Source organism: Dromaius novaehollandiae, chromosome 4 (assembly GCF_036370855.1).
Source record: "Dromaius novaehollandiae isolate bDroNov1 chromosome 4, bDroNov1.hap1, whole genome shotgun sequence".
NCBI lineage: Eukaryota > Metazoa > Chordata > Aves > Casuariiformes > Dromaiidae > Dromaius > Dromaius novaehollandiae.
In genome coordinates this window covers 87,715,349-87,737,621 of record NC_088101.1, presented here as the reverse complement: position 1 = coordinate 87,737,621, position 22,273 = coordinate 87,715,349, and the positions used below count along the sequence as shown (strand labels likewise).

At 67.8% G+C, this 22,273-nt stretch overlaps 2 protein-coding genes across 2 annotated transcripts; one reads left to right on the top strand and one right to left on the bottom strand.

The window, feature by feature from the left end:
• Positions 1-125: 125 nt before the first annotated feature.
• ADISSP (adipose secreted signaling protein) lies at positions 126-10,314 on the top strand. The gene is made up of 7 exons (XM_064511707.1): positions 126-218; positions 1,229-1,420; positions 2,491-2,601; positions 4,154-4,296; positions 6,260-6,398; positions 7,936-8,058; positions 8,983-10,314. Exons 3-7 carry the CDS (start codon positions 2,583-2,585, stop codon positions 9,081-9,083), a joined length of 525 nt encoding a protein of 174 aa, XP_064367777.1. The 5' UTR covers positions 126-218; positions 1,229-1,420; positions 2,491-2,582; the 3' UTR covers positions 9,084-10,314.
• HSPA12B (heat shock protein family A (Hsp70) member 12B) lies at positions 10,237-21,001 on the bottom strand. Its single transcript, XM_064511706.1, has 13 exons — positions 20,803-21,001; positions 19,497-19,557; positions 17,409-17,509; positions 16,269-16,393; positions 15,446-15,632; positions 15,248-15,352; positions 15,047-15,163; positions 14,425-14,596; positions 13,643-13,729; positions 13,017-13,121; positions 11,669-11,927; positions 11,450-11,553; positions 10,237-11,169 (listed from the first exon to the last, which is right to left on the bottom strand). Exons 2-13 carry the CDS (start codon positions 19,537-19,539, stop codon positions 10,526-10,528), a joined length of 2,049 nt encoding a protein of 682 aa, XP_064367776.1. The 5' UTR covers positions 19,540-19,557; positions 20,803-21,001; the 3' UTR covers positions 10,237-10,525.
• Between the last annotated feature and the right edge of the window lie 1,272 nt (positions 21,002-22,273).

Here is a 22,273-nt window from a genome sequence, read left to right as displayed (position 1 = left end):
GGGACGACCGTGCCCACGGGAGGTAGGAGCCCGCAGGAGCCGGAGCCAATGGGAGCCGCGGGGAGGCGTGTCCCCCGCGCAGGCGGGCCAATGGGCAGAGGGGAGCGCGTGTTCAAGCCAGGCGCGGGCCAATGGGAGGGCTTGGGGGCGTGTCCCGGCAGCGGGCACCTGGGGTGCGGGCAGCGCGGCGGCGCCGAGGGGAGAGCGGGGCTGGGCCGGTGAGTGCGGGGCGGGGGGGGGCCGGGGAACCGCCCCCCCTCCCCCCCCCGCGGGGTGACTGCCCCGGGCCGGGGGTGCTGGTGTCCCCCCCATGGGGTTATTGTTCCCGGCCTGGGGTGCTGGTGTCCCCTTCCCCCCCCCCCGAGTTACTGCCCCCCTCCCCATAGGGTTCCCCCCCCCCAACTCCGGTCCGGGGTGATTGCCCCCCCCATGGGGTGCTGGTGTGTCCCCCCCCCATGGGGTTACTACCCTCGGCCTGGGGGTACTGGTGCCCCCTCATGGAGTTATAGCCCCCCCCCCACTCTGGTCCGGGGTTATTGCCCCCTTCCCCCCCCACTATGGGGTTATTGCCCCCCCCCATGGGGTTACAGACCCCCCCCCGACTCTGGTCTGGGGTTATTGCCTCCCCCCCCAAATTTTATTGCCCCTAACCTGCCATTGCACCTGCATTGCTCCTCCCCCCCCAATGCTTATTGCCCCTGTGCTGCCCCCGCACCAGGCTTATTGCCCCAGCCCAGCATTGCCCCGGGGGGGGATGTCTGCACCTGGCCTGCGTGGGGTGGGGAGCTGTGCCGGGGCGTGAGTACAGAAATAGGGAAAAAATAGAGAAAAATAGAAATAATAGAGAAATACAGAAATGCATGAGCGGGTGGGTCCCGTCCTGGGGCACCGGCCCGTCGTGGGTCCCGGGGGGGCAATCCGGTGCCGTGGGGCCCAGCCGGGCCTTTGTGCCGCGGGCGGGAGCGGGGCGGCCCCCCGCCTCCAGCAGCATCGCGGCGCGGGTGGAAGTCGCCTCCTCCGTCCCCGAAAGACGAACGCGGTAAATGCAGCTCGGGGGCCGGGAACGGCGCGCGGCGTCGTGTGCGCGGCTGGGGAGCCGGCGCCGGCAGTCGGGTACGGCTCCGGCTGGGAAAGGGGCGGAAGAGCCCGTGGAGGTGCACGCCGAGGTGCGCAAGCGGAGCGGGAGGTGCTTCTGAGTAATTTTCTTGTTTTTTTCTTTTTTCCCCAGGAAATCGTTTCACCGTGGCGTGACGGCACGGCTTCTGTAGGCACCGGCCGGCGCGAGCAGCCCGTCGAGGAGGAGCCGTCCCCACCGCCTCGCCGGCACGAGGCCAGGGCCCGGCCCGAGCTTCCACCTCGCTGCTGGCACCGGGAGGTTTATTCCCATCGCTCCGGCGGGACGAGGGAGCGACGCTCGCGGGTATCTCCGAGAGAAACGGGCTGGCGCCGCGTCTCGGCCGCTCGGGCTGCAATTAACACCGGGCAATTGCAGTTATTTACCGAGCCCGGTGCATTAGGAGCGAGGCATTACATCGGAGCAGACGGATGCGCTTGGGCTCGTCTCCCCCGGCTGGCGCAGCCCCTGGGGTGCTGCAGGCGGAGGATCCCTGCCGCTGCCTGTTTTCGGGTGCATGAGCTCGCCCAAAAGCCTAAACACCCCCCCCCCGAGATTTATGAATGGGCTTAAGCCGATTAAGCGGCAGCGGCGCTTGGTTGGGGGCTGCTGGGCTGCTGCGCAGCTGTGCCAGATGTGGGTCCGGGGCGGCCGCCCGTTAGCGTGGAGCAGTGACTGGGGGGGGGGACCGTGCCCCCTTTGCGCTGCCGGGGGGTTTCGGCGGAAGGCTGAGCTGCCCGGGGACCGTCGCCCGCCCTGCAGCGCCTTCCTCCCTCGTGACTTCTCCTCGCTGCCCGTTTCCTTCCTCCTTGCCCTAATCTGGCTCCTTCCTGCTGCAAATCCCCTAAACCCCGGGCAAATCCCCGGTGCGTGGGGACGCGTGGGGCTCAGCTCTGCCCCGGCGCATCCCTGCCCCATGTCCCGGGTGCAAACTGGGTGCTGGAGCCTGCTCCTGGCGCGGGGACGGTGCAGCAGTGGGGCCCCTGGGACCGGCTTGCCCTGCCCTCATCTTTTGATGTGTTAGCTGGGCGCCTTTGCTAAGAGAAGCCTTTAAAAAAACAATGTGGTATTTAAGCGCTTAGCAAAATGGATCCGCTGTGGGTAAAGGCCCCGCTGCTGGCAGCCAGCAGATCGTAAACAAGATACGGGCGAAGGAAATCTCAGGTGCCGGGTGGGGAAACCGAGGCAGGGCGCGCTCCGCGGTGCCCGGAGCAGCGCGGCCGTATCCGCGCCGGGCCCTAGGACCCGGAGGCGGCGGATTCCCGGAGCTGGCTGGAGGCAGCAGCAGCCCTCCCCGGTCGCAGCCGCAGCCTGACTTTCCCTGACGACCTGCCCAAAGTCTAACCGTGTCCTTTCCTCCCTCCCTCCCTCCACAGCGCCGGCGCGCGGGACCTGCCGCTGCGCCCCGGACCATGGCCCTGCGCCGGTGTCTCTGAAGCTCCCGCGAGGACCGCCGCTTCGGGGCCACATGGCTACGGCTAGCAAGGGTGAGTCCCCGCATCGCTCCCCTCTCCTGCACGCCAGCCCGCTTGCGGAGAGCCGGCTGCCTCCCCGGGGCACGCCGCGAAGTTTGGTGTCCTCCCGCGGCGGCGGTGCCCGCGGCGTGCCGGGACGGGTGACCTGGGAAGGACGCGGGCGCGCGGTGCCCTGCTCGCCGCCGCGCCGCCCAGACAAAGAGCGCGCGGCTCTTTGTGCTCCTGCCGAGCGCGATCCCTCCGCTTCCCCGCTCGCCTTCCCTGCTGCCCGAGCAGGTCGTGGGATGGGTCATTCCTTGCCCCCAGGGGCTTTCTGAGCCCGGAGCCTTTTCCCTCCCGCGTTAAAGACTTGTCCAGGCGGCTGGTCCGGCTCGGCGGGGAGCCTGCAGCTTTCCGGCCCCGTGAGAGCACCAGGGCTCGCGACCACTGGTGCTTTGTCCACGGCTTGGGATCGCTTGTGGCCCCTTCCCGGCTTCTGGACAAGTGCCGTTTCCTGGCCCTGGCTGCACAGGGTTCCCGGGGGCATTTTGGTCCTGCTCTGTGCCCACCTTGGGCAGCGGAGCCCGGACCCGCGTGCGTGGCCCTGCGGGGTGCTGTATCGCCAGGTCGGCTGGGTGCAGAGCCCCTTGCTGTCCCTCCTGCCCTGTGCCACCGCGGGGGACCCTGAGCACGATAGAGCCCGCGGGCAGCCACAGCTCCCCCGTGGCTCCAGGACCCCGCGGCACGGGCGTTACGGAGCAGGGCAGAGCTGCGCCAGGTCTCGGGGGTCTCGGGGACCCTCCTGCAGTGATTCGGGGCGGTTTTCCCCCCTCTGCAATTCTGCCCTGGGCTGGTTCACACAGCCGCCGGCGTGAGCAACTCCCTGCCTCGCCTCTCCCTTGCCGCTTGGATGCGTGGAAGATGCACAATTGAATTTCATCCCTAATCCGATTTCTTTGCTGGCTGACTCACCGTGCGCGGCCGGCACCCGCCCGCTGGTGGGGTTCGCTCCCTCGCCAGCGCCTGTTTTCCAGGCGGGCTTTCGAGTGCCCGCGTGGGGCATCGGCGCTGCAGCCCGCGTTTCCCAGCTGGCGCTGGGGATCCGCACGGGATCCACCCAAGTCTTGGCTCGACCCGTCTCGCAGCCTGGCACTGGGAGAGCAGCACCCGGCTCCCGGCAGCGCATCCCGCCCATCCCCAGCTGGGAACGGCCCCATCCCCGTTCCCGTCCCCCAGCGAGGTGGCTGCGTGCGCTCGCGTCGCCCTGCAAGCGTTTGGATCCTTTTTTCCCATTCTTCCATGCGGAGCGGCGGGTTTTGCCAAGCCGCTCAGGCTGAACAAGGCCGAGTTATTAATTCTGTTGCATTTCAGCGATTTAGGGAGCCCGCGGAGGCACAAAGAGCCTTTTCTTTGAGGAGGCAGCAATCTGCTCCGCGCGCGCTGCCGGATGGATGCACTCGCCGTGGCCGGGCAGCGGGTTCACCGTGGGCGGGCGGAAAGCTGCACCGTCCTGTCCTTGCCGGGGGTCCGGGGGTCCCGGGCGGCAGCGTGACGGGGGCCTCTGTCCTCTCTCGTCCCCGCGCAGGCGCCAAGGCGAAGGCGGGCGGCGTGCGCTTTGCCCCCAGCCAGCCCGCTGAGGGGGCCCACGGCCACGTGCGCTTCGACGAGAAGCTCCACGACTCGGTGGTCATGGTCACGCAGGAGAAGGACGGCAGCTTCCTCGTGAAGGTGAGAACTCTCCCGCCCCGGCCCGAAATAGGCTGCTGGCTGTGTCCAAATTGCAGGTAAAGGAGGATTTGGTGGAAAAGGGCGTCCGCGCTCCCAAGCTGGGCGTTTGCTGTGGGAACATGGCTGCACTTTGCGGTTCAGGGGTTGGAAATCCCGGGAGGAGTATTCCTCGTCCCTGTGGATGTCGTTCCTTCAGACCGCGCCTGCTGCCTCCACGCAGCCCGGAGAAGCTCGGAGCAGTTCCCCGGCCGGCACGTCCGGAGCGCTGGCATCCCGCCGGAGCCTGCTCCGGGCCTCAGTTTCCCACGCTCTGCCGCGTGTCCCGACGTGGTGGAAAGGGGCTGTTTGTGGATGCCCCATCCTGGGAGGCTGTGCCGGCTCGGGATGGACGGAGCGCGGCAGCTGCTGCCGAGCAGCCAGCTCTGGCGCTCGGTTTTGCAGGATTCACTGTGCTACGGGGGCTGTTTGCAAACAGGAGTCCCGTGGCTTATCTGTGCTCGGTGCCCAAGGAAAAGGGGGTTAACGGGAGCGTCCGTGGGCTCATGGCAGCTCTTCCCAGAAGTGCGCTCGCGACGGCTGTGAATAATAGATGTGTTGAATCAGCTGAGATCCCTCCCCGCATCTCATGAGGGCTTTAATGTCGGCGTGGATTTGACAGCGGCTCCCGAGCCAGCCCGGGGCCGGGCGGAGGTGATGGGCACCGTGGTTTGTGTTTAATAACGCTTCGCATTTGGCCACGATTTCCCTCGGCATCCTGGCTGGGTGCCCCGTGCTGGCGGCTCCGCGGAGCTGCCGGGAGCTGGGAGCCATCCTGGTCTCGGGAGCATCGGAGCCCATGCAGGGAGGTCTCCGCTGCTCCCTCCTTGGACAGTGCAGGGATGGGGGGAGAGAGGGGGTCCCTTGCTGTTCTTGCAGCGTAGGGTGACTTGAAGCCGAAAGCTTGCAGCTTTGCTCACTCGTGGCTCCCTACCTGCAGGGAAGAAGTCAGCCTGGGTCCAAAACAGTCCAGCGTGGGATGCTCCTCGGCTGCTGCGGGATGCTCCGGCCGTGGGTTTGGGAAGGGGCTGCCCCAGCTCTCGGGAACTTTCCCCTGCCTGGAAGCGCTCTGGAAGCGTTTTGCAGCCGGGCTGATGCTCCTTTCCCTTCCCCTCCCTGGGGAGGGCTCGCGGCGCGGCGGCGGCTTTCTGCTGCCCTTCTCTGCAAACCCTGCTTGCAAAGAGCATCCCCTCGCCGCCGGCACCGAGGGCGGCCGTGGAGGGGGATCCCCGCGCTTTTCCTTCGGGGCTCCCTCCCTGGGGGCAAAGCCCCGTCGCCTTGGCGCTGCGCGAAGCAGAGCAGCCTGCAGTGCCCTTTGGAGCTCTGAGTCAGTTATTTGTACAGGGCGGGTGACGGGTTATTGCCCTCAAAATTGCTGTGAATTGCTGAGCGATTGCTGACTTGTCGCTTACGGCTGTTGTTTCTCCAGCCCGCGAAACGCGGTGTGCACAGCTGCTCCCCGCGGCAGGAGGAGAGCTTTGCATCCTTCCTGATAGGGATAAAAAAGTCTTTTTTGGGCTGATAACCATAGATCTTTCCCTGGCCTAAAATTGTCCAAAGCTGGGCTTTGTCGTTACTGTGCATTGGTTTCTGTATTGCAGCGATGTCTTGGAGCTGCGCGTGGGGAGGAACGCTGTTGTGCAAGCCACATGCCTTGCGCATATATATGTATATATATATATATCAAAAAATGCAAGCCACGCATATATTTATATATATATCCATGCACACGTGTGCAGACACACACAAAATACAAGCACCGAGGTGGGCTGGTGCCCGCCTTGGGCTGTGCCCGCAGCAGGAATCGGCTCCTGATGGAGCCTGGAAATCGTTATTTTTGCTGCTTTTGTACAGTGCGAATAGGTGTTTTCATTCCGCTTGCGCGGGGCGAGGAGCGGGGTGACGTTGGTCCTTGCCGCCCTCGCAGGTGGGGTTCCTGAAGATCCTGCACAAGTACGAAATCACCTTTGTGCTGCCCCCGGTGCAGCGGCTGGGGAAGGACGTCTGCGCCATCCCCCTTCCCAACCTCAACCTGAAAGTCGTCAGCGTCGCCCCGGTGTCCGAAGGTAAGAGGTCCCCGTCCGCGTGCCGGGGAGGCTCCGCTGCATCCCGGCCGCCGACGGTGCTGTCACAGCTGCTGCAGCTGGGGAGAGCAACCGCGCTTCACTTTTTGTTTTTTTGGCATGGATTCGAGCAGAAAGGAAACTTGTTTTCTGGCCCTATGCCGAGGCTTTTGCTGGGGTGCCCACCGCCTCCCTCTCCCCTTTGCAGTTCGGCTGCTTTCTGGCCCAAATCTGGGAAGAAATCCTGTTTTAAGCTCGTTTATGCTTGCAGGCAAGCGGCAGCGTGTCCGTCGTGGGGCGTGTGAGCCTGGCTCGCCGCCGGAGCAGGCAGCTTTGCTCTCAGCCCCGTTTCCCTCGATGGCTGGAGGGGAAAAGCCGCGTCCTTTGCCCCGGCGTGGTGCAGTGCTCTGCCGCGGGCTGCCCGAAACCCTTCCGCGGTGCCGGTCCGGTCCTGGGGCTCCTTGCACCCGACACTGCATGCATCCAGCGGCCAGGATCTGCGGGTGCTGGGGTTTGCACGTGCGCTGGTGTCTGCCCAGGCACCGTTTTGTGCGTGGGTGCTGGGGTTTGCATGTGTGTGGGTTCTGCGTGCACTGGGGTTGGCATGCGTGCTGGATTTTGCGTGGAGGGCTGCGTGTCGTCCGCCGTGGAGCATCAGAGCCGTCCCCGAGCCCCTTCCCCTCCTCATCCTCCTGCTTTTCCGTCCCGTCCCGTCCCCCCTTGCACAGGTCAGCGTTTCCGAGCCCTGAGGCCAAACCTTGCAGCGCTGACGCTGCTGCTGTAACCGCTCGGGGGGCCTGAGCTTCGCGCTGCAAATTAATGCTCAGTGGATGTTTTTTTTCGTGCTTTTATTGCTATTGAAACTCCCCCAGCCCGCACGTGCATGCGAGCGCTGCTCCTCCACGTGCAGTGCTTACTCACGGCGAGCGCGCGTCCCCGTGCCGCCGAGGTTTGACTAATGCTTTTCTTCAGCTGAAAGGCCAGAGTGATTTATTTTTCCGCCTCCCCTTTATTTCTATATTGCATTTTTTTTTCTTCCCCTGGAACTGAAGGAAATTACATCCCCCGGCTCTGACAGATGCGTCTTTTTGCAGGCTCTGAATGGGCGGCTGCCCCGGGAGACGGCACGGGGCTGCGGGCGCTGCCGGCCCCAGCGAACCCGGCCCCCGCTCGCCCTGCCCGGGGGTGTCGGGGCCGTGCACGAGCTGCATGTTGGTTTTCGGCTCCCCAGTTGCCTCCTCCGCGTCCAGCCGTGCAAAGCCTGGATGCTCGGGGGTGTTTGGGGATGCTCGGGGGCGTTAGGGATGCTCAGCACCGTCAGGGCACTGCCCGGACCGGCTCGGCAGGCACCAGCAGGGTCTGGCACCCTCCACCACCTCTGCCTTTGCATGTTTTGAGTTTTGCCAGGGCTCAGCCTCCTCCTCTCTGTTTTACAGGTGGGGAAACTGAGGCAGGGAGCGGGGAGGGGGTGCGGTGGGGGGGGGACCGCGGCCCTCGCCCCCGGGCCCGGCTCCCAGCGCCGCTCTCCGTCCCCGCGCAGGCTACAGCGTGAAGTGCGAGTACACGGCGCACAAGGAGGGCGTGCTGAAGGAGGAGATGATGCTCGCCAGCGAGACCGACGACGGCGCCTGCGTCAGGGTCGTGGTCCAGGCCCGCGTCATGGGTAGGTCCCGGTGACGGGGTGGGTGACGGGGCGGGGGGTCCGTCCACCCCGGCCCGTGGGCGTCTGTCCTGGCCGGTCTCTCTGCAGCTGAGTTTCTTGCCCATGCAGCAGTGTCCCTGGTGTCCTACGGGCTGGGGGCCAAGTCTAGGGGGGAGGAAGGGGCCGGAGGGTCTCTCTGCATGCTTCCGTGCCCTCTCCGCCGCCGGCCGGGGCCGTAGAGACCCGTCCCTGTGGCTGCAGCCCCGGCATCTCTGTCTGAGTGGCCCCTGGGCTTCTCGGTCCTCGGGGCATCGCCTGGGCTGGAGGTGGCGATTCCTCCCCAGCGCAACCTTAATGGTGGGGCATCGCCACCGGCTCGGAAACCTGCTGCTTTTCGCCGTGCTCGTGGCCGGAGAGCCGTCACATGCCCCATGCTCCCTGCCGCCTCCCTCTGCACCACGCTCCGTCCTCTGCCCCTCCTTTGCACCACCCTCCTCTTCTCCCGGTACCGGCTGCTGCTGGGGCTGTTGTCCCCCCCGGGGACAGTGCTGGGATGTTGCCCAACCCACGCGACTTGCACCCCAAAAAAGCCTCCGTGGTGGCAGGGGGCAGCTGATGTCCTCGAGGGGACGAGGCCGGGGCCACGGCAGGTGCTGGAGCTGCAGCCGGTGCTGCTGGGCCGGGAAGCGGGTTCCCACGGCCCCCGGGAGCCCGGTGCCGCTTCCCCTTGTCCCGGGAGGGTGGCATTCCTCCCTGGCGGGAGGTTACGGCCCGGCTCCTTGCCGAAGGCATCCCGTTTGCAGCTGCAGCCCACCGCGGCTTAGGGACGTCTCGGTCCCGCCAGCTGTGTCTGCAGCTGGATGCCGCCCGCCCCCGTGGCGCGGGGCGCTGTGGGGCAGCGGTGCCCGGGCTCCTTGTGCCCACGGTGCCGCTCCTGCCCCACAGACCGGCACCACGGCACGCCGATGCTCCTGGACGGGGTGCGCTGCATCGGCGCCGAGCTGGAGTACGACTCGGAGCAGAGCGACTGGCACGGCTTCGACTAGCCCCCGCCACGCCGCCCGCCGCCTTCCTGGCGCCCCGGCTCGGAGCTTGAAGTTAGAAAGGAAAAAAGAAGAAGAAAAAATCCCCCCCAGCCCCCAGGTGTTGGCAGGACCCTGAGCGCTGCTGCTTCACGGATGACATGGAGCTCCCAGTGAGGTCCGGGCACCGCGCTTCTGCCGCTTGCCTCCTCTTCCTCCCCCAGCGCCAAGCCGGGGGGGTTTGCCAAGGAGCCAGCTCACCTCTGCCTTGCGCCGGAGCAAAGCCGAGCGGGCCCAGTCACCTCCCCTGCCAGAAGACTCCCGTGCTGCTTCGTGGCTCGCTTGGGACAGGAGCCTGGGTGGGCGCTGGCACGGTGCTGTGCCCGCCGGGTTCGTGCGCAGTCCCCAAAGCGTGGGAAAGGCTCCCGAAATGCCGGCGCATCCTTTGTCGGGAGCCCCGCCGTGGCCTGGGCGGGTGCCAAAAGGCACCTGGTCGCCCCTCTGCTGCTGGTGCTGCTGCTGCTTTCAGCTTTGTTTTCTTTCCCCATCCTCCCCGAGAGGCACGGGGGGGCTCGGGGGCTGCTCCCAGGGCACGTGCCCCCCGCGGTTCTCCCTGTGCATGCCATGGTGTCCCCCGCGGTTCCTCCCTGTGCCCCCTGCGGGTCCCCTGTCCCCTACCCTGTGCACCCCATGGTCCCTCTCTGTGCACCTCTGCAGTTCCCCCCTCGTGCACCCTGTGTTTTCCCCCCCCTGTACCCCACAGTTCCCCCCCCTGCACCCCACGGTTCCCCCCCCCCATGCACCCTGCGGTTGCCCCGTGCACCCCGTGGTTCCCCCCCAGCGCCGTGGTGCCCGGCTGCACAGTGGCACCCGTCCGCTCCGGGAGCAGAGCCCAAGCCGCAGGCTCAGCTTTGCCTTCGGGGCTTCGGCGCGGGGGCTTTGGTGTGGGCAGAGCTGCGCCGTGCCGCGGGGTCGGCGCCGGGGCCGGCACCCCCCTCCCACCCGTCGCCTTTTCGACACGGTCTCGAGCTATTTGGGGTTTTGCTTTTTCTGTTTGTTTGTCGTTTTAAGACAGTGGTACGACGACCTGGGAAGCGGCTCCATTCTGAAAGCAACAGAGGAGTTTATGTGCCTATATATAAATATATAGATATATAGATATATATATACACGGGTGTGTGTCTATGTGTGGGTATTTTTGTTTTTAATTACAAAAAATCTATAAAGGAAAATAATAAACTTCAGCTGAAAACACGCCCGGGCTCCGTTTGCCTGCGTTGACCCGGGGGGGGGGACCGCTGCAGCACCCCGCTCCCGCGGCGCCCGGCGTCTCCTCCCGGATCCCGGAGCCGGCGCCGCTCCGAGCCGTTCCCGAAGCGGCTGCGAGACGGTTAACGCGCGGCTGGAGAGGGGCTCGGCCCCCCGGCCCGGAGCGACCCGCCGGCGAGCGTCCCGCGCCGCGGCGCTCAGTTGGAGAGGAAGTCGATGGTGGCCCGGACCGTCTTGGCGGTGCTGATGTCCACGGCGGTGACCTTGATCTCCGTGTCCCCGAACTGCATGCTGGCGCGGATCTCGCGGCGGCCCCGCTTGGCCCCGCCGCCCTCGCCGGCCTCGTCCAGCTCCAGGCTGACGGTGCCGCACTTGCGCACGCCGGGGTCGGTGATGTAGACCACGTCGTCGGCGGCGCTGCAGTAGACGTTGATGATGGTCTTGCGCTGCCCGGCGCGGGCCGGGCAGTAGCTCCGCTGCACCACCTCGCCCAGCGCCACGGACTGGTCCACGGCGACGAACTTCTCGAAGACGTCGGTGCACCAGCTCTTGCCCTCCTTCACCAGCAGCTTCTCGCGGGGGTGCTTCCCCTCCACGAACTTGTTGAGCACCCCCACGCCGTAGGTGAGCGGCGAGCGGCGCACGCGCACCACGGCGGGGTCGAGGCCGAAGAGCACGGCGCCCTTGAGGATGGTCAGCCCCACGTCGTGCGGCACCACGACGCGGCAGGCGCTGCCGAAGGCAGCCTGCACCGCGTGCTGCAGCATGGGCGACTCGGCAAAGCCGCCCACCAGGAACAGCAGCTTGACGCCCCGCACCTCCGGCTTGCCCAGGAGCTCGCCTGCCGACGGAGCGGGGCCGTCAGCCGGGCTGGGGGGTCTGGGGGGGTGCAGTGGGGTGCAACGGGGTGCAATGCAGCACTGCAGGTGCAATGCAGCACCATGGGTGCAATGCAGCACCGCAGGTGCAATGGGGTGCAATGCAGCCGAGCGGGTGCAATGCAACGCTGCAGGTGCAATGCAGCGCTGTGGGTGCAACGAGATGCAATGCAGCCAAGCAGGTGCCATGCAGCCGAGCGGCCCCCGCGGCGGTGGGGGGGTCCCGCGGGGGGGGACGCCTACCGATGTGCGCGATGATCTGCCCGACGGTGGGCTGGAAGAGCTCGGCCATGGCCTCCGCGGACAGGCGCAGCATCCCCTGCGACGACCACTTGACGAAGTTGACGCTGGGGAGGGTGGGCAGGGCTGGGGGGCGGCGCGGGGGGGGCAGACCCCCACATCCCCCAGCCCCATGTCCTCTCCCTGCCCAAACGCGGGACCCCCCCACCCCCCCGGCCTCACTTGCTCCTCTTGAGGGCCGTCTCCACGTTGTGGCCCCGGTGCTTGCGGTAGAAGTCGACGAAGGAGAAGGGCAGGGAGACGTTGAGGGGGCTGGCGCGGGTGGGGGCCGCCGCGCGCTTGCGGGCCTCGAAGGCGATGGTCAGGTCCACCCAGGCCGCCGGGCGCTGCGCCTTGAAGGTGGCGATGAAATCCGCCCCGAAGATGCGGCACAGCAGCCGCTCGAAGGCCAGGTCCACCCCCACCGCCCCGTAGGGGCCTCCTGGGTGGCCGGGGGGGGGTCAGGTCCTGAGCCTGTGCTCCCCCCTCCCCGGACCCCGTCCGTGCACGGGGAGGCAGTGACCCTATGCCGGGTGGTCCCGGGATGCAGCATTGCTGGTCTGGGTTTGCACGGCTGGGGTGCAGGACCCCCCCCCCCCCCCCGCTCTGTTTGCCCTGCACCTCCATCCCCTCTGCACCCTCCCATCCCACCTGCACCTCCCCTCAGCACCCCGGTCTCACCTGACCCCCCCCAGCATCTCCGCCCCCCCCCGCAGCCCCCTGCACCCCCAGGCCCCCTGTATCCCCCAGGCTCTGTCCCACCTGCAGCCCCCCCCAGCACCCCTGTCCCATCTGAACCCCCCCCCAGCACCCCTGTTACTCCCCCAGCACCCTCATCCCTCCTGAACCCCCCCAGTCCCCCATCCCATCTGCACCCCCGTCTCACCTGCACCCTTCCAGCCCCCCTGTCCCCCCTGCACCACCCCCAGCCCCCATCCCACCTGCACCCCCCGGCACCCCTGTACCCCCCCGCACCCCCGACCCCCCCGCACCACCATCCAATCTGACCCACACCCCAGCACCCCTGTCCTTCTTGCAACCCCCCGTCCCCCCTGCACCCCCTCCTTGTCCCGTCTGACCCCCCCCAGCACCTCCATCCCCCTGCACCCCCTGTCTCCCCCTGTGCCCCTCCATTTCCCCCATCTCATCTGACCCCCCCCAGCATCCCCACCCCCCTCTGCAATCCCCGTGCCCCCTGCACCCCCCATCACCTCCGTCCCCCTGTACCCCCATCCCATCTGGCCCCCCCGAGCACCCCCATCCCCTCGCACCTTCCGACCCCCCCCAGCACCCCGTCCTCTCCGTCCCATCTGACCCCCCCAGCACCCCCGTTCCCCCTGCATTTCCCCCCCCCCCCCCCGAGAGAGCCCCGGCCCCGCGGCCCCCCCGCTGCCCTCCCCCGCGCCGACGCCAGGTGGCGGCAGGCGACCAGCGACGGCAACGCGGGGACCCGAACCCGCAGCGGCCCCGGGGCCGGGCCGCCCCCGCCATCCGCCCCCCCGGGGGGGGGACCCCGCCGCCCCCCGCCCACCTGAGGCCTTGTAGAGCTCCTTGAGGGTCCCCTGCGGCTGCTCCAGCTGGTGCACGGTGAGGTCCACGGTGCCGCCGCCGCAGTCCGCCACCACGTACCTGTCACCTGCGCAGTTTTTGGGGGAGACATCCCAGGTTTTGGGGGCGACATCCCAGTTTTGGGGGGAGACATCCCAGGTTTTGGGGGAGACATCCCAGTTTTGGGGGAGACATCCCAGTTTTGGGGGGCAGCATCCCAGTTTTTGGGGGAGACATCCCAGTTTTTAGGGGTGACATCCCAGTTTTTGGGGGTGACATCCCAGTTTTTAGGGGCAGCATCCCAGTTTTTGGGGGTGACATCCCAGGTTTTGGGGGGCGACATCCCAGTTTGTGGGGGAGACATCCCAAGTTTTAGGGGTGACATCCCAGTTTTTGGGGGTGACATCCCAGTTTTGGGGGGAGACATCCCAGGTTTTGGGGGCGACATGCCAGGTTTTGGGGGTGACATCCCAGTTTTTAGGGGCAGCATCCCAGTTTTTGCGGGTGACATCCCAGGTTTTGGGGGTGACATCCCAGTTTTGGGGGGCGACATCCCAGGTTTTCATTGCAGCGAGCAGCCCCCGGTGCCGCGTTGCGGCGGCTCCTCACCTGCCTGCAGCTCGGCCCAGAGCTCCCCGACGCCCGACTCCACCAGGAAGGTGCGGCTGTGGCGGGAGCGCCGGAGCTGCTCCCGGGCTGTGGCAGAGCGCGGCGTGAGCCCAACCCCGAGCATCCCCGGCCGCCTCCCGCGCCAGGCCCTTCCCGTGTTATTCCCAGACGGATCCAGCCCGGGTGGAGTTTCCCCCGGGATGGGGACATCAAAGCAGCCCGGAAGGGCAGGGAGATGTTTGTGCAAGGTGGGGTGACCCTATTTTTGGCAACCTGGGGTGCACCCGGCGGCCTCGCTGCAGCGGCCCCGTTGCAGCGGCCTCGGCGGCGCAGCTCCTCGAAACCCCTTTGCAAATCCCGGTGCAACCGTATCCCAGCCCGGCAGCCCCCGGCTGACCCATCCCGGCTCCGTGAACGGCATCGCGCCCCGGGAAAGCCCCGGGAAAGCCCCGGCCGTGGGCTCGGCGGTGGTCTCGAGCGGCGCAGCCGTCTCCGCCGGCTCGGGGGGGCTGAGCGCAGCCCCGGCGCGGGGGGCGGATGCTCCGAGGCCGCAGCGGCGGCAGCGCCGGGGAGGTCCGGCCGGCTGGGGCCCGCGGAGGGGCCGGGCTGGGGAGAGGGGATGCAGGACGCCAAGGCGGCCGCGGCCCCTCGGGAACCTCCGGAGGGGGGAATCAAGGGCCGGTCGGAGCCGAGCCAGCAGAAGCGGGCTGAGCCGGGAGGGAGGGACGCAGGCTGCAGCCGCACCCCGACGCCGGCATCGCCCCGGCCCCGCGGCCGCTCACCCTGCCTGAAGCTGGAGTCGAGGGCGCGCGCGGGCCCCAGCCCCTTGGCCGGCGCCGGGCAGCTCAGCTCCAGCAGCTGGTGCGGCCGCAGCTTCCTGCAGTAGATGGATGCCGCTTCGGGCTCCAGCGCGATCAGCAGCTGCTCCGGGGTCTCCGGCGACACCAGACCGGCCTGCAAAGGGCAGAGACGTCACCTCTTGCGACCGGAGAGTCCCGGGATGGTTTGGCCTCCCGCCTGTGCCCAGCAAGGGCTTCCCCTGCTTCCAGCCTGCGTGCATCGCTCCGGCCTTGGTGCATCGCTCCTACCTATCTCAATTTCATGGGAACCCTTTTTTTTAGGTCAATCTTATAGATTTAGATTTTATTTCTGATGCATCGCGCCTGTGCACCAGGTCCCCTCCGCCGGGCAGCAGCTATAGGGCCGCGTGGGTCGGAGCCGGGCTGCTTCCCCGCTCCCGACTCCAGGTCGTGCAGCCACATCCAAGCTGCTTCCCAGCTCGCCGCGCTTCCCGGGGGCCTGGCAGCTGCAGAGAGCACCCGAGGGAGCAACCCCCCCCCGGGGGCAGCCGCGGTGCCTCGGGCATCCTCCAGCACCCCGTCCCGCGGCTCCGGGGCCCCTCACCTTGTAGGCGGCCTCCCGCATGAACTGCTTGGCCGGCTGCTTCCAGATGGCGGGCACGGTGATCACCCAGCGCACGGCCTCCGTCTCCGGCAGCGCCGGGCACTGCTCCCTGAGCTCCTGCGGGGCGCGAGGCCGGGGCTCGGCGGGGGCTCGGGGCTGCGCGGGGGGGGGGCCGCGGCGCCGCAGCCCCCGCAGCCTCACCTGCACCGCGTGCTGCTTGAAGAAGCGCAGCGCGTGCGCGAACACCTCCAGCGCTTGCACCTTCTTCCCGTTCACGGCTTCCAGCTCCGTTTTCATGCTCAGGTCCTGCAGAGCGGGGACGGGGCACAGATGCTGCGGGCCGGGTGCTGCATCCCGGGGCGGGGGGGGGGACCGGCGAGGGCGGGAGCACGGACTCACGCTGGTGCTGTGGATCTTCATCTTGAACTTCTCAAAGTAGAGCCAGTGGCGGGCGTCCTCGGGGTCCAGGTCGTGGTAGTAGTCCCTGGCCGTGTAGCCGAAGCTGTGGAAGGCGCCGTCCGGCGTCAGCAGCAGGCTGGTGGGCGTCTTCTGGTTGGCCACCCCCGGGTCGCCCCCTTCCCATCTCCTGCGAGAAGGAGCCGCGGCGGATGAGTTCCCACCGTGCCGGGGCGCGTGGCTTTTCCCCAGCCCGGAGGCGGGATGCCGGGCTTGGATGGAGGCTGAGCGCTGCGGGAGCGCTGCGAGCAAACAGGTCCGTCCTGGAGCAAGGCTGGCCCCACGGCTCGCGCCGGCCCCACGGCAAAGCCGGGACAGGAGCTTTGCAGCCCCGGCGTGCCAGGCAGAGCCCCCCAAGCGTCCCCGGACCCCCAGAGAGCAGCGGCCAAGCAGAGCTTGTTTGCATAGACACAACCTCAAACACCTTAGAGAGGGAGCAAAGAAGGGGCCGAAGGCAGTGGGAGGGCAGAGCTCTTGGTGCAGGATTATTGCACCGTGCGCACAAGCTGCAGCGCTCCTGCGACCCGTGCAGCTAATTACAGACCAATTAACGGGGCTGTCATCCCTTCCCGCAATCAGCGCAAGACCCACGGGGGCTGTTCCCCCCCGACGATGCTCCTGATGCTGCTTTGGGGCAGCCGTCCCTCTCCCCCATGGTGATTCCCACCCTCCCGGCTCCGCGAGCCGAATCCCCCGCTGCTTTCGGCAAAATCCCTGAAGGGGCCGGGCGGTGGGGAAGGGGCTCCGGCCCCCCGCGACGCGTCACCTCATCATGTGGATGGCCTCGGGGTCGCTGGCGAAGCTGAAGGCGTAGCCGCTGGACGTGGTGCCGAAGTCGATGGCCACCACCACGGCGAAGGGGGCGGCCGGGGGGGCCCGAGCCTCGCTCCTCTGAAACGCAAGCGACGGCGTTACGGGCAGGGCTCTCCCGGGGGGCCGGCGTCCCACCCCGCACCTCAGAAAAGGGATAAAACCCCCGTGAAGAGGTTAATTTTTTTCCATTTTGGGCCTGGAAGCATCGGGACTTGTCCCTGCCAAAACGAGGTTGAACTCCGGCGCCGGGAAGCTCTGCAACGGCACGATGCAGCCGATCCCGCGCCGGGGCGGTGCGCGGCAACCCGCTGCGGTTCCTTCCACAGTTATTTTCTGTGGTTTTACAACACTGGATAATTTCTCCTCTTATAAAGGTTCAAAACACAAGGGCAAGGACGGCCCGTGCTCTCGGCCTCATGGCATCTCAGGGCAGTGACTTCCAAAGGCTACTTCCATGGTAAACGCACGGGATTTTGGGCGACCTGGAGGAAGGGGCCCCTCTGCGGCGGTGGGAGCTGTGGATGCCCACGACACCGCATGCCCACGTGCTTCGCTGCCATTGCACCGCGTCCGCCGCGCTCGCCGGCTCCCCAGGCGCGCGGTGCAGATGCACAGAGCTAAAAGCCCTCATTAACTTTTTAATATCTCCAGATATGAGAAGTGCATTAGCCAGCCTCGGAAAGAGGCCTTCATTAGCACGGATGAATTAGTTGTCTTGGAAATACGCGTGTTCAGGTAACGCCAGGCGTCATGAAGCGCGGGGAGGAATGTGCTTTGCACGCTCCGTGCTCATCCTCGCAGCAGTCCGGGCCCCACAACACGCGGTAAGAGCAAGCCGAGAGCCGGCAGCTTTGCACAGAATTAAACATATCCCCCGGGCTCCTTTCCCTCTGCTGCTGCCCCGCGCGCTGCTGCGCTAACGGCAAAAAACAGCAATCCCGTAAAAACCACAGCAAAGGAGAGCGTTTGGGTCCCGGTCGGATGCACTGACCCAGACATAAGCTAACGCCCAGGGACTACGGTTGCGGTGGCCGAGCCGAGGTGACGCGCCGGCGAGGGGACCGCACCGAGGGGGGACCCGCGGGGGCCTTACCGGGGACTGGGAGGGCGTCAGCGGGGCGATGCTGCAGCTGTGGCGCGTCCCCGGCGAGCCGGGCGGTGACGGCGTGTGGCACCGCGGCTCCCCGTTGGCACCTGGGGACACAGCAGCGTCAGCGGCCCGGTGGCACCAGCCCGGCGAGAGGATTCGCCCACCCGGGGAGGGACCAAGCCGGGCGAGGTGACGTCCCGGCGGAGGTGTCGCCTGTCGGGTAGCACGGGGGTCGCAGAGCGTCGCGGGGGCTGTTTCGGGGGGGTCTGCACAGGCCGGCCCTGGGCTCGGGGGGGTTTCTGCGCCTTTTCAGCCGTGCACGAGGAAGGGTCTCATCAGCACTGATAACATGAGGATGAGGAACCTCTTGCAGGTGGGATGGAGAAGTCATCCCACAAGCAGCAAAGTCAGTCCAGCAATACGCCTCAGGGAGGTGCAGGGACCATTTGCACCCAGTGTCAGCGCTGGTGGGATCGCTGGGGATCCCTCCCCCAGGCATGGGGCTCGCACCCACCCACGGGATGGGGACAGCAGTTGGGGAAGAGCCACGGATCAAGGAAACTTCCCCGGGGGCCCGGGGCCGGTCAGCTCTTGCTCAGCAAAAGGATGGGTTGGCGTGACTCTAGCATGGAGTTAAAAGGAGGATTCAGCCCACCGGTGGGGACAGGCTTTGGTGACAAGGCAGAGACTAGCTCCTTCTCCATGGTGGGACAGGAACCAGCATGGTGAGGAGAGGTTTCACCCGGAGGTTGATATCTAAACTAAGCCCGAGGAGCCTGCGAGCCCAGCGCCTCTCTGTTGGCTCTGAGGAGGGTCTCGGGGGTGGCTTCAGGTGGAGACACCTCCCTTGCAGCTGTGGAAGGCAGGTGGGATGGATCCTGCCTTGTGCATTTAAAGGCCACCAGAAGAGGGGTAATGGAGTGGGCTTCAACCAGAAAAGGGGCAACCAGATCTACTTTGCAGCTGGCAATAGATGAACTAGGTCTACAGAAGCTCTGCATGTTTTTAACAGTGAGGGACAAGCCGGGTTCCCCAGAGCTGGCTGTTCTTAAGTGAAGATGGTCATCATCACACAAACACGTGTGTCAGCGTGGTGACCTCCACCGGGAATGGCTGCAAATGATGCCAAAGGCTTCTTTACGTAGGAGGCAGGTGAGTGACAACGCTCGTGTCCACGATGAGCCGAGGGGAGACTTGGGAGACGGGGACGTTGCAGGGGCAGAGCAAGTGCTGGGAGATGTGCGGAGCCCGGGCTCGTGGCCGTGCTGCTCCAGTGCAAACCAACCCAGGGAAGCCGCAGCGCGAGCCCGGTACAACACCGCGATCGTGAGGTCTGGGAGAAGCTCCCAAGCTGCTGGAGCTGTGGCCGGGCTCGGGGACGGCCACCACGTGCAGCTGGTGCCCGGTTGCTGCCAGCTGCAGCACATGGCCCCGAGCCTCTGCTCTGCTTCCCTGCAACCAGCGGGACTTTCCTTCTCCTTTCGGAAGCACCAGCTGGGTTTGCACCTCCTGCTCCGGCGACTGGCCCCGAGGTCCCCAGTGCATCAGCCAGGGCCGCGGCCGCCGCGCGAATCCCGCGGGGACGCGTGACCCGGGGACAGCGCGAGGCCCGGGGACGGCCGCTGACGCCCATGAGCGGGGCCCGGAGCTGCCCGCTGGCTGCCCTCCTCCCGGCGCATGGCTCCGATTAGCAGAGGGGATTAATCACCCGCCGTGCGAGAGCCCGTGGATGGGCTCCAGCTGCCGGCTTGGGGCGGCCGGGAAGGGGCTGGCGCTGCCTCGAACCCCCTCGCGTGGGGATGCCGCAGCGGCGCCGGGGCTCGGCGTTTGCAATGGGGCTCGCGCGTGCCGGGGGGGCCGGGCCGGGGGGGGTTAAGCCAGGCGCCGGCCCCCCACGCGCTGGCTCGGGTTACGGCAGCTGGTTCTGGTTAGCTGAGCGCCGGCGGGGCTTGGGGCTTGCACGGGCCGGGGGCACCGAGGCGGCTCCCGCGCCCGGCTCAGCCCGGGGTGGGGGCACATGGAGGGGTCGATCGCGGGGCTGGGAAAGGGGTCCGGAGCCCTGTGGCTGCCCCCCGCGCCCCCCGGCCTTACCTAGGCGGAGGCTCTGCATGCCGGGCTCCAGGAGCGTCGCCATCCCGCCTCGCCGTCCCGGCTGCAAGGCAAGGAGGAGCGACCGTGGGCTGGCGGCCCCGTCCCCCGAAAGCCGGCGGCAGGCGGGGGGGTTTCCAGCAGGCCACAGCAGGGACGAGGGGTTTCTCCGCCGAAACGGCCCTTTCCAAGGAGCTGTGGGATCGGGGCTTGTCCCGGCCGCGCACGGCATGGGGACACGCCGCGTGCCCTCGTGTTGTCCGCGCGGATGCAGCTGGTGCCCAGACCTCTCTGTCCATCCCCTTCCCCTGCACTGGGAGCCCTGACAGGTTTGGCAGGGGGGGTTTTGGGGTGTGCACGCCGAAACCAGCTCCTCGGGGGCTCGGGCCGAGCGGGGCGCGCGTCTTGGCATTGCACGGGGCAGCAGGTCCCCTTGGCTCCCCAGCGCAGTGCCACCAAGACACCCTGAGCCCGTGGGACACCCGCGAGGGTTTCCTCTCTGCGGGGCTCCGTGCTCAAGCTCTCCCCCCTCGCAGACTCCCAGGGTGCCCCAGCTTTCGGGCGCTGCATCCCTGGCTTGGGGCGTCGGACGGGCAGCTCCGCATCCCGCGGGCTCCCCGCCGTTCCCTAGCGAGGCCGGCCCGCTCCCCAGCACCACCGCGCACCAGTGCAAGCAGACCTGTGCCCTGCTTCGCATGCACCATCCATGCACACACACGCGTGCAAGCAGGGCACACGCGTGTGCAGTCCGTGCCACCTCCCGCGCAGCAGCAGCACGCACGGACGGACCCCGGGCAGGGGCACCGCGCCGCCTGCACCCAGAGCTGCCGGCGCCCGGGGCAGCGCGGGCGTCCCTGCCTCTTCGGGGTGGCTTTGCAGCACGGTCCCGCGAAGGCGAAACCCAAGCGGGGAGCGAAACGCCCTGCTCGGGACCGGCCGCGCTCCCGCCCGCGGCACCGCCGCGGAGGCCCCGGCAGCTCCCCGCCGGCGGCTCCCTGCAAATTGTGCAAGCAGCGGCGTTTTTGAGGGCTTTCTACTATTTCCGCTCCGGCAGGGGCTCGCGGAAGCGGGGAAGGGAAGCGAGCCGGGGCAGCGCTGGGGAAGGCGGAAAGGACGGGGCGAGGGGTCCCCGCGGGACGGGGGGGCCGTCCTCACCCCCCACGCCGGGGAGAGGACCCCGGCGTCCTGGCACCCCCTCCCCAAAATGCACCCTCGGGCTGGGCCCCCCGAGCTGGGGTGACCCAGGGGTGTCCCAGCCCCACGGCTCGGCGCTCCCGGCCCCACCGCGACGACCCCGCCGGCGCCTCACCCCGCTCGTCCCGTCCCGCTGCAGCACCCGCTGCCGGGCGATGCCGCGGCTCCCGCGCCGTGCCGTGCCGTGCCGTGCCGTGCCGTGCCGGCCAGCCGCCTCTCTGGCTTCCTCTGGCTTCCCCGAGCGCCTTCCTCCCACTCCCGCTCCGGCGGCCCGGCCCAGCCCAGGCAGCGCTTCAAATTGCAATTCCAGCTGCAGATGGGGGAGCGGGAAGAGGCAGGGCCAGGCCGGCGCCGAGGCTCCCGAAACGGCCTGCCATCGGCACTGCCGGGGACGGGGGGGCACCCCCAAACCCTCCCTCCCCGCCCGCAGGAGCCCAGTTCACCCACGGGGAATTCGGCTCCGGGCGGGAGCGGGTCTGGCGCGGGTGCTGCCGGAGCAGCGGTGTCGGGGCAGGCGCCCGGCGCTGCACGGATGCAGCCTGGCCCCGCCGATGCTCCCCGAAACGTGGGGCAAGGCATGGGACGGGGGGGCAGGAGGGCGACGGGGTGGTGGCAACGAGCCAAAAAAATGCCCCTCGCAGGCCGGGATCGCCAGGGAGGGAGGAAACATGGCTGCGGGTGCTGAGGGCAGTTGCTGGGCTCCTTCGTGGCGGAAAACAGGGAATCGCGGCGGCCCCGATAGCCCGGGGTGCCTTGGGCTCGGTTTCGCGCCCGTGCAACGGGAGCAGCCGGGAACGGCGGCGGGGGCGACCGCTGGCAGGGCAAACGCGAGCCCCCAGCGCCGGGGCACTGCAGGGCGCTCGCGGCACCTTTCCGGGGTCGGAGGAGCTTTGCAATTTGGGTGCAATTCAGCGGCATTTGCAAGGCGTGTGGGATTTATCCGGCAGTGTTTGCAAGGTGCCTGGGATTTTCCCGGCGGCATTTGCAAGGTGCACGGGCCGCGAGGAGGCTGGGGGGAGCCCAGAAAGCACCCAAGTGCGGCGGAGCCGGGGGGGCCGGAGCAGGCGCCGTCCCCGCAGGGCGATGAGGCCGGTGCAGGGGGGGAGCCCAGGGCCGGCTCGGGCTCTCCCGGCCGCGGGACCCCGCTGCGGAGCCTCCCTGCCCCGGATCACAGCCCTGAGCCGGAGGGGGGGGGAAGAGCGGGGCGGAGGGGGCAACGCCTGTGTTTGCGTCCTGGCACCGGCTCAAGGGATGAGGTAGCGTTTTCCGGCCATTGAGGGAAGGCCGTGGAAACGCCTCGGCGAGGCAGGAAGCCCCGGCAGAAGGGGGAACCGGAGCGGGGAACCGGCACCGATCGCTGGCCATCGCCAGGCTGGTCCCCCCCCCCAGCCCGGTTTGCTGTGCTGGGGGGAGGCAGCATCCCCCAGGGTGAGCAGAGGCCCTTCCCGCGCCCGCACCCTGCGCAGGGCGAGCATCATCGCCGCCATCATCATCGTCACAGCACCGCCAGGGCCTCCTGGGTGCCGCAGCCTGTGCAAAGCCCCTTGCGCGCTTTGCAGAGCGCCCCGTTGTTCGCCAGCCCGTCC

Coding starts and splice junctions, on each gene's coding strand:
- ADISSP (XM_064511707.1), top strand. Junction 6,399..7,935: donor CGTCGCCCCGGTGTCCGAAG/GTAAGAGGTCCC, acceptor GTCCCCGCGCAG/GCTACAGCGTGAAGTGCGAG. Junction 8,059..8,982: donor GGTCCAGGCCCGCGTCATGG/GTAGGTCCCGGT, acceptor CCTGCCCCACAG/ACCGGCACCACGGCACGCCG.
- HSPA12B (XM_064511706.1), bottom strand. CDS start 19,539: ATGGCGACGCTCCTGGAGCCCGGCATGCAGAGCCTCCGCCTAG. Junction 17,510..19,496: donor CATGCAGAGCCTCCGCCTAG/GTAAGGCCGGGG, acceptor CTGTGTCCCCAG/GTGCCAACGGGGAGCCGCGG. Junction 16,394..17,408: donor TGACGCCCTCCCAGTCCCCG/GTAAGGCCCCCG, acceptor CTTGCGTTTCAG/AGGAGCGAGGCTCGGGCCCC.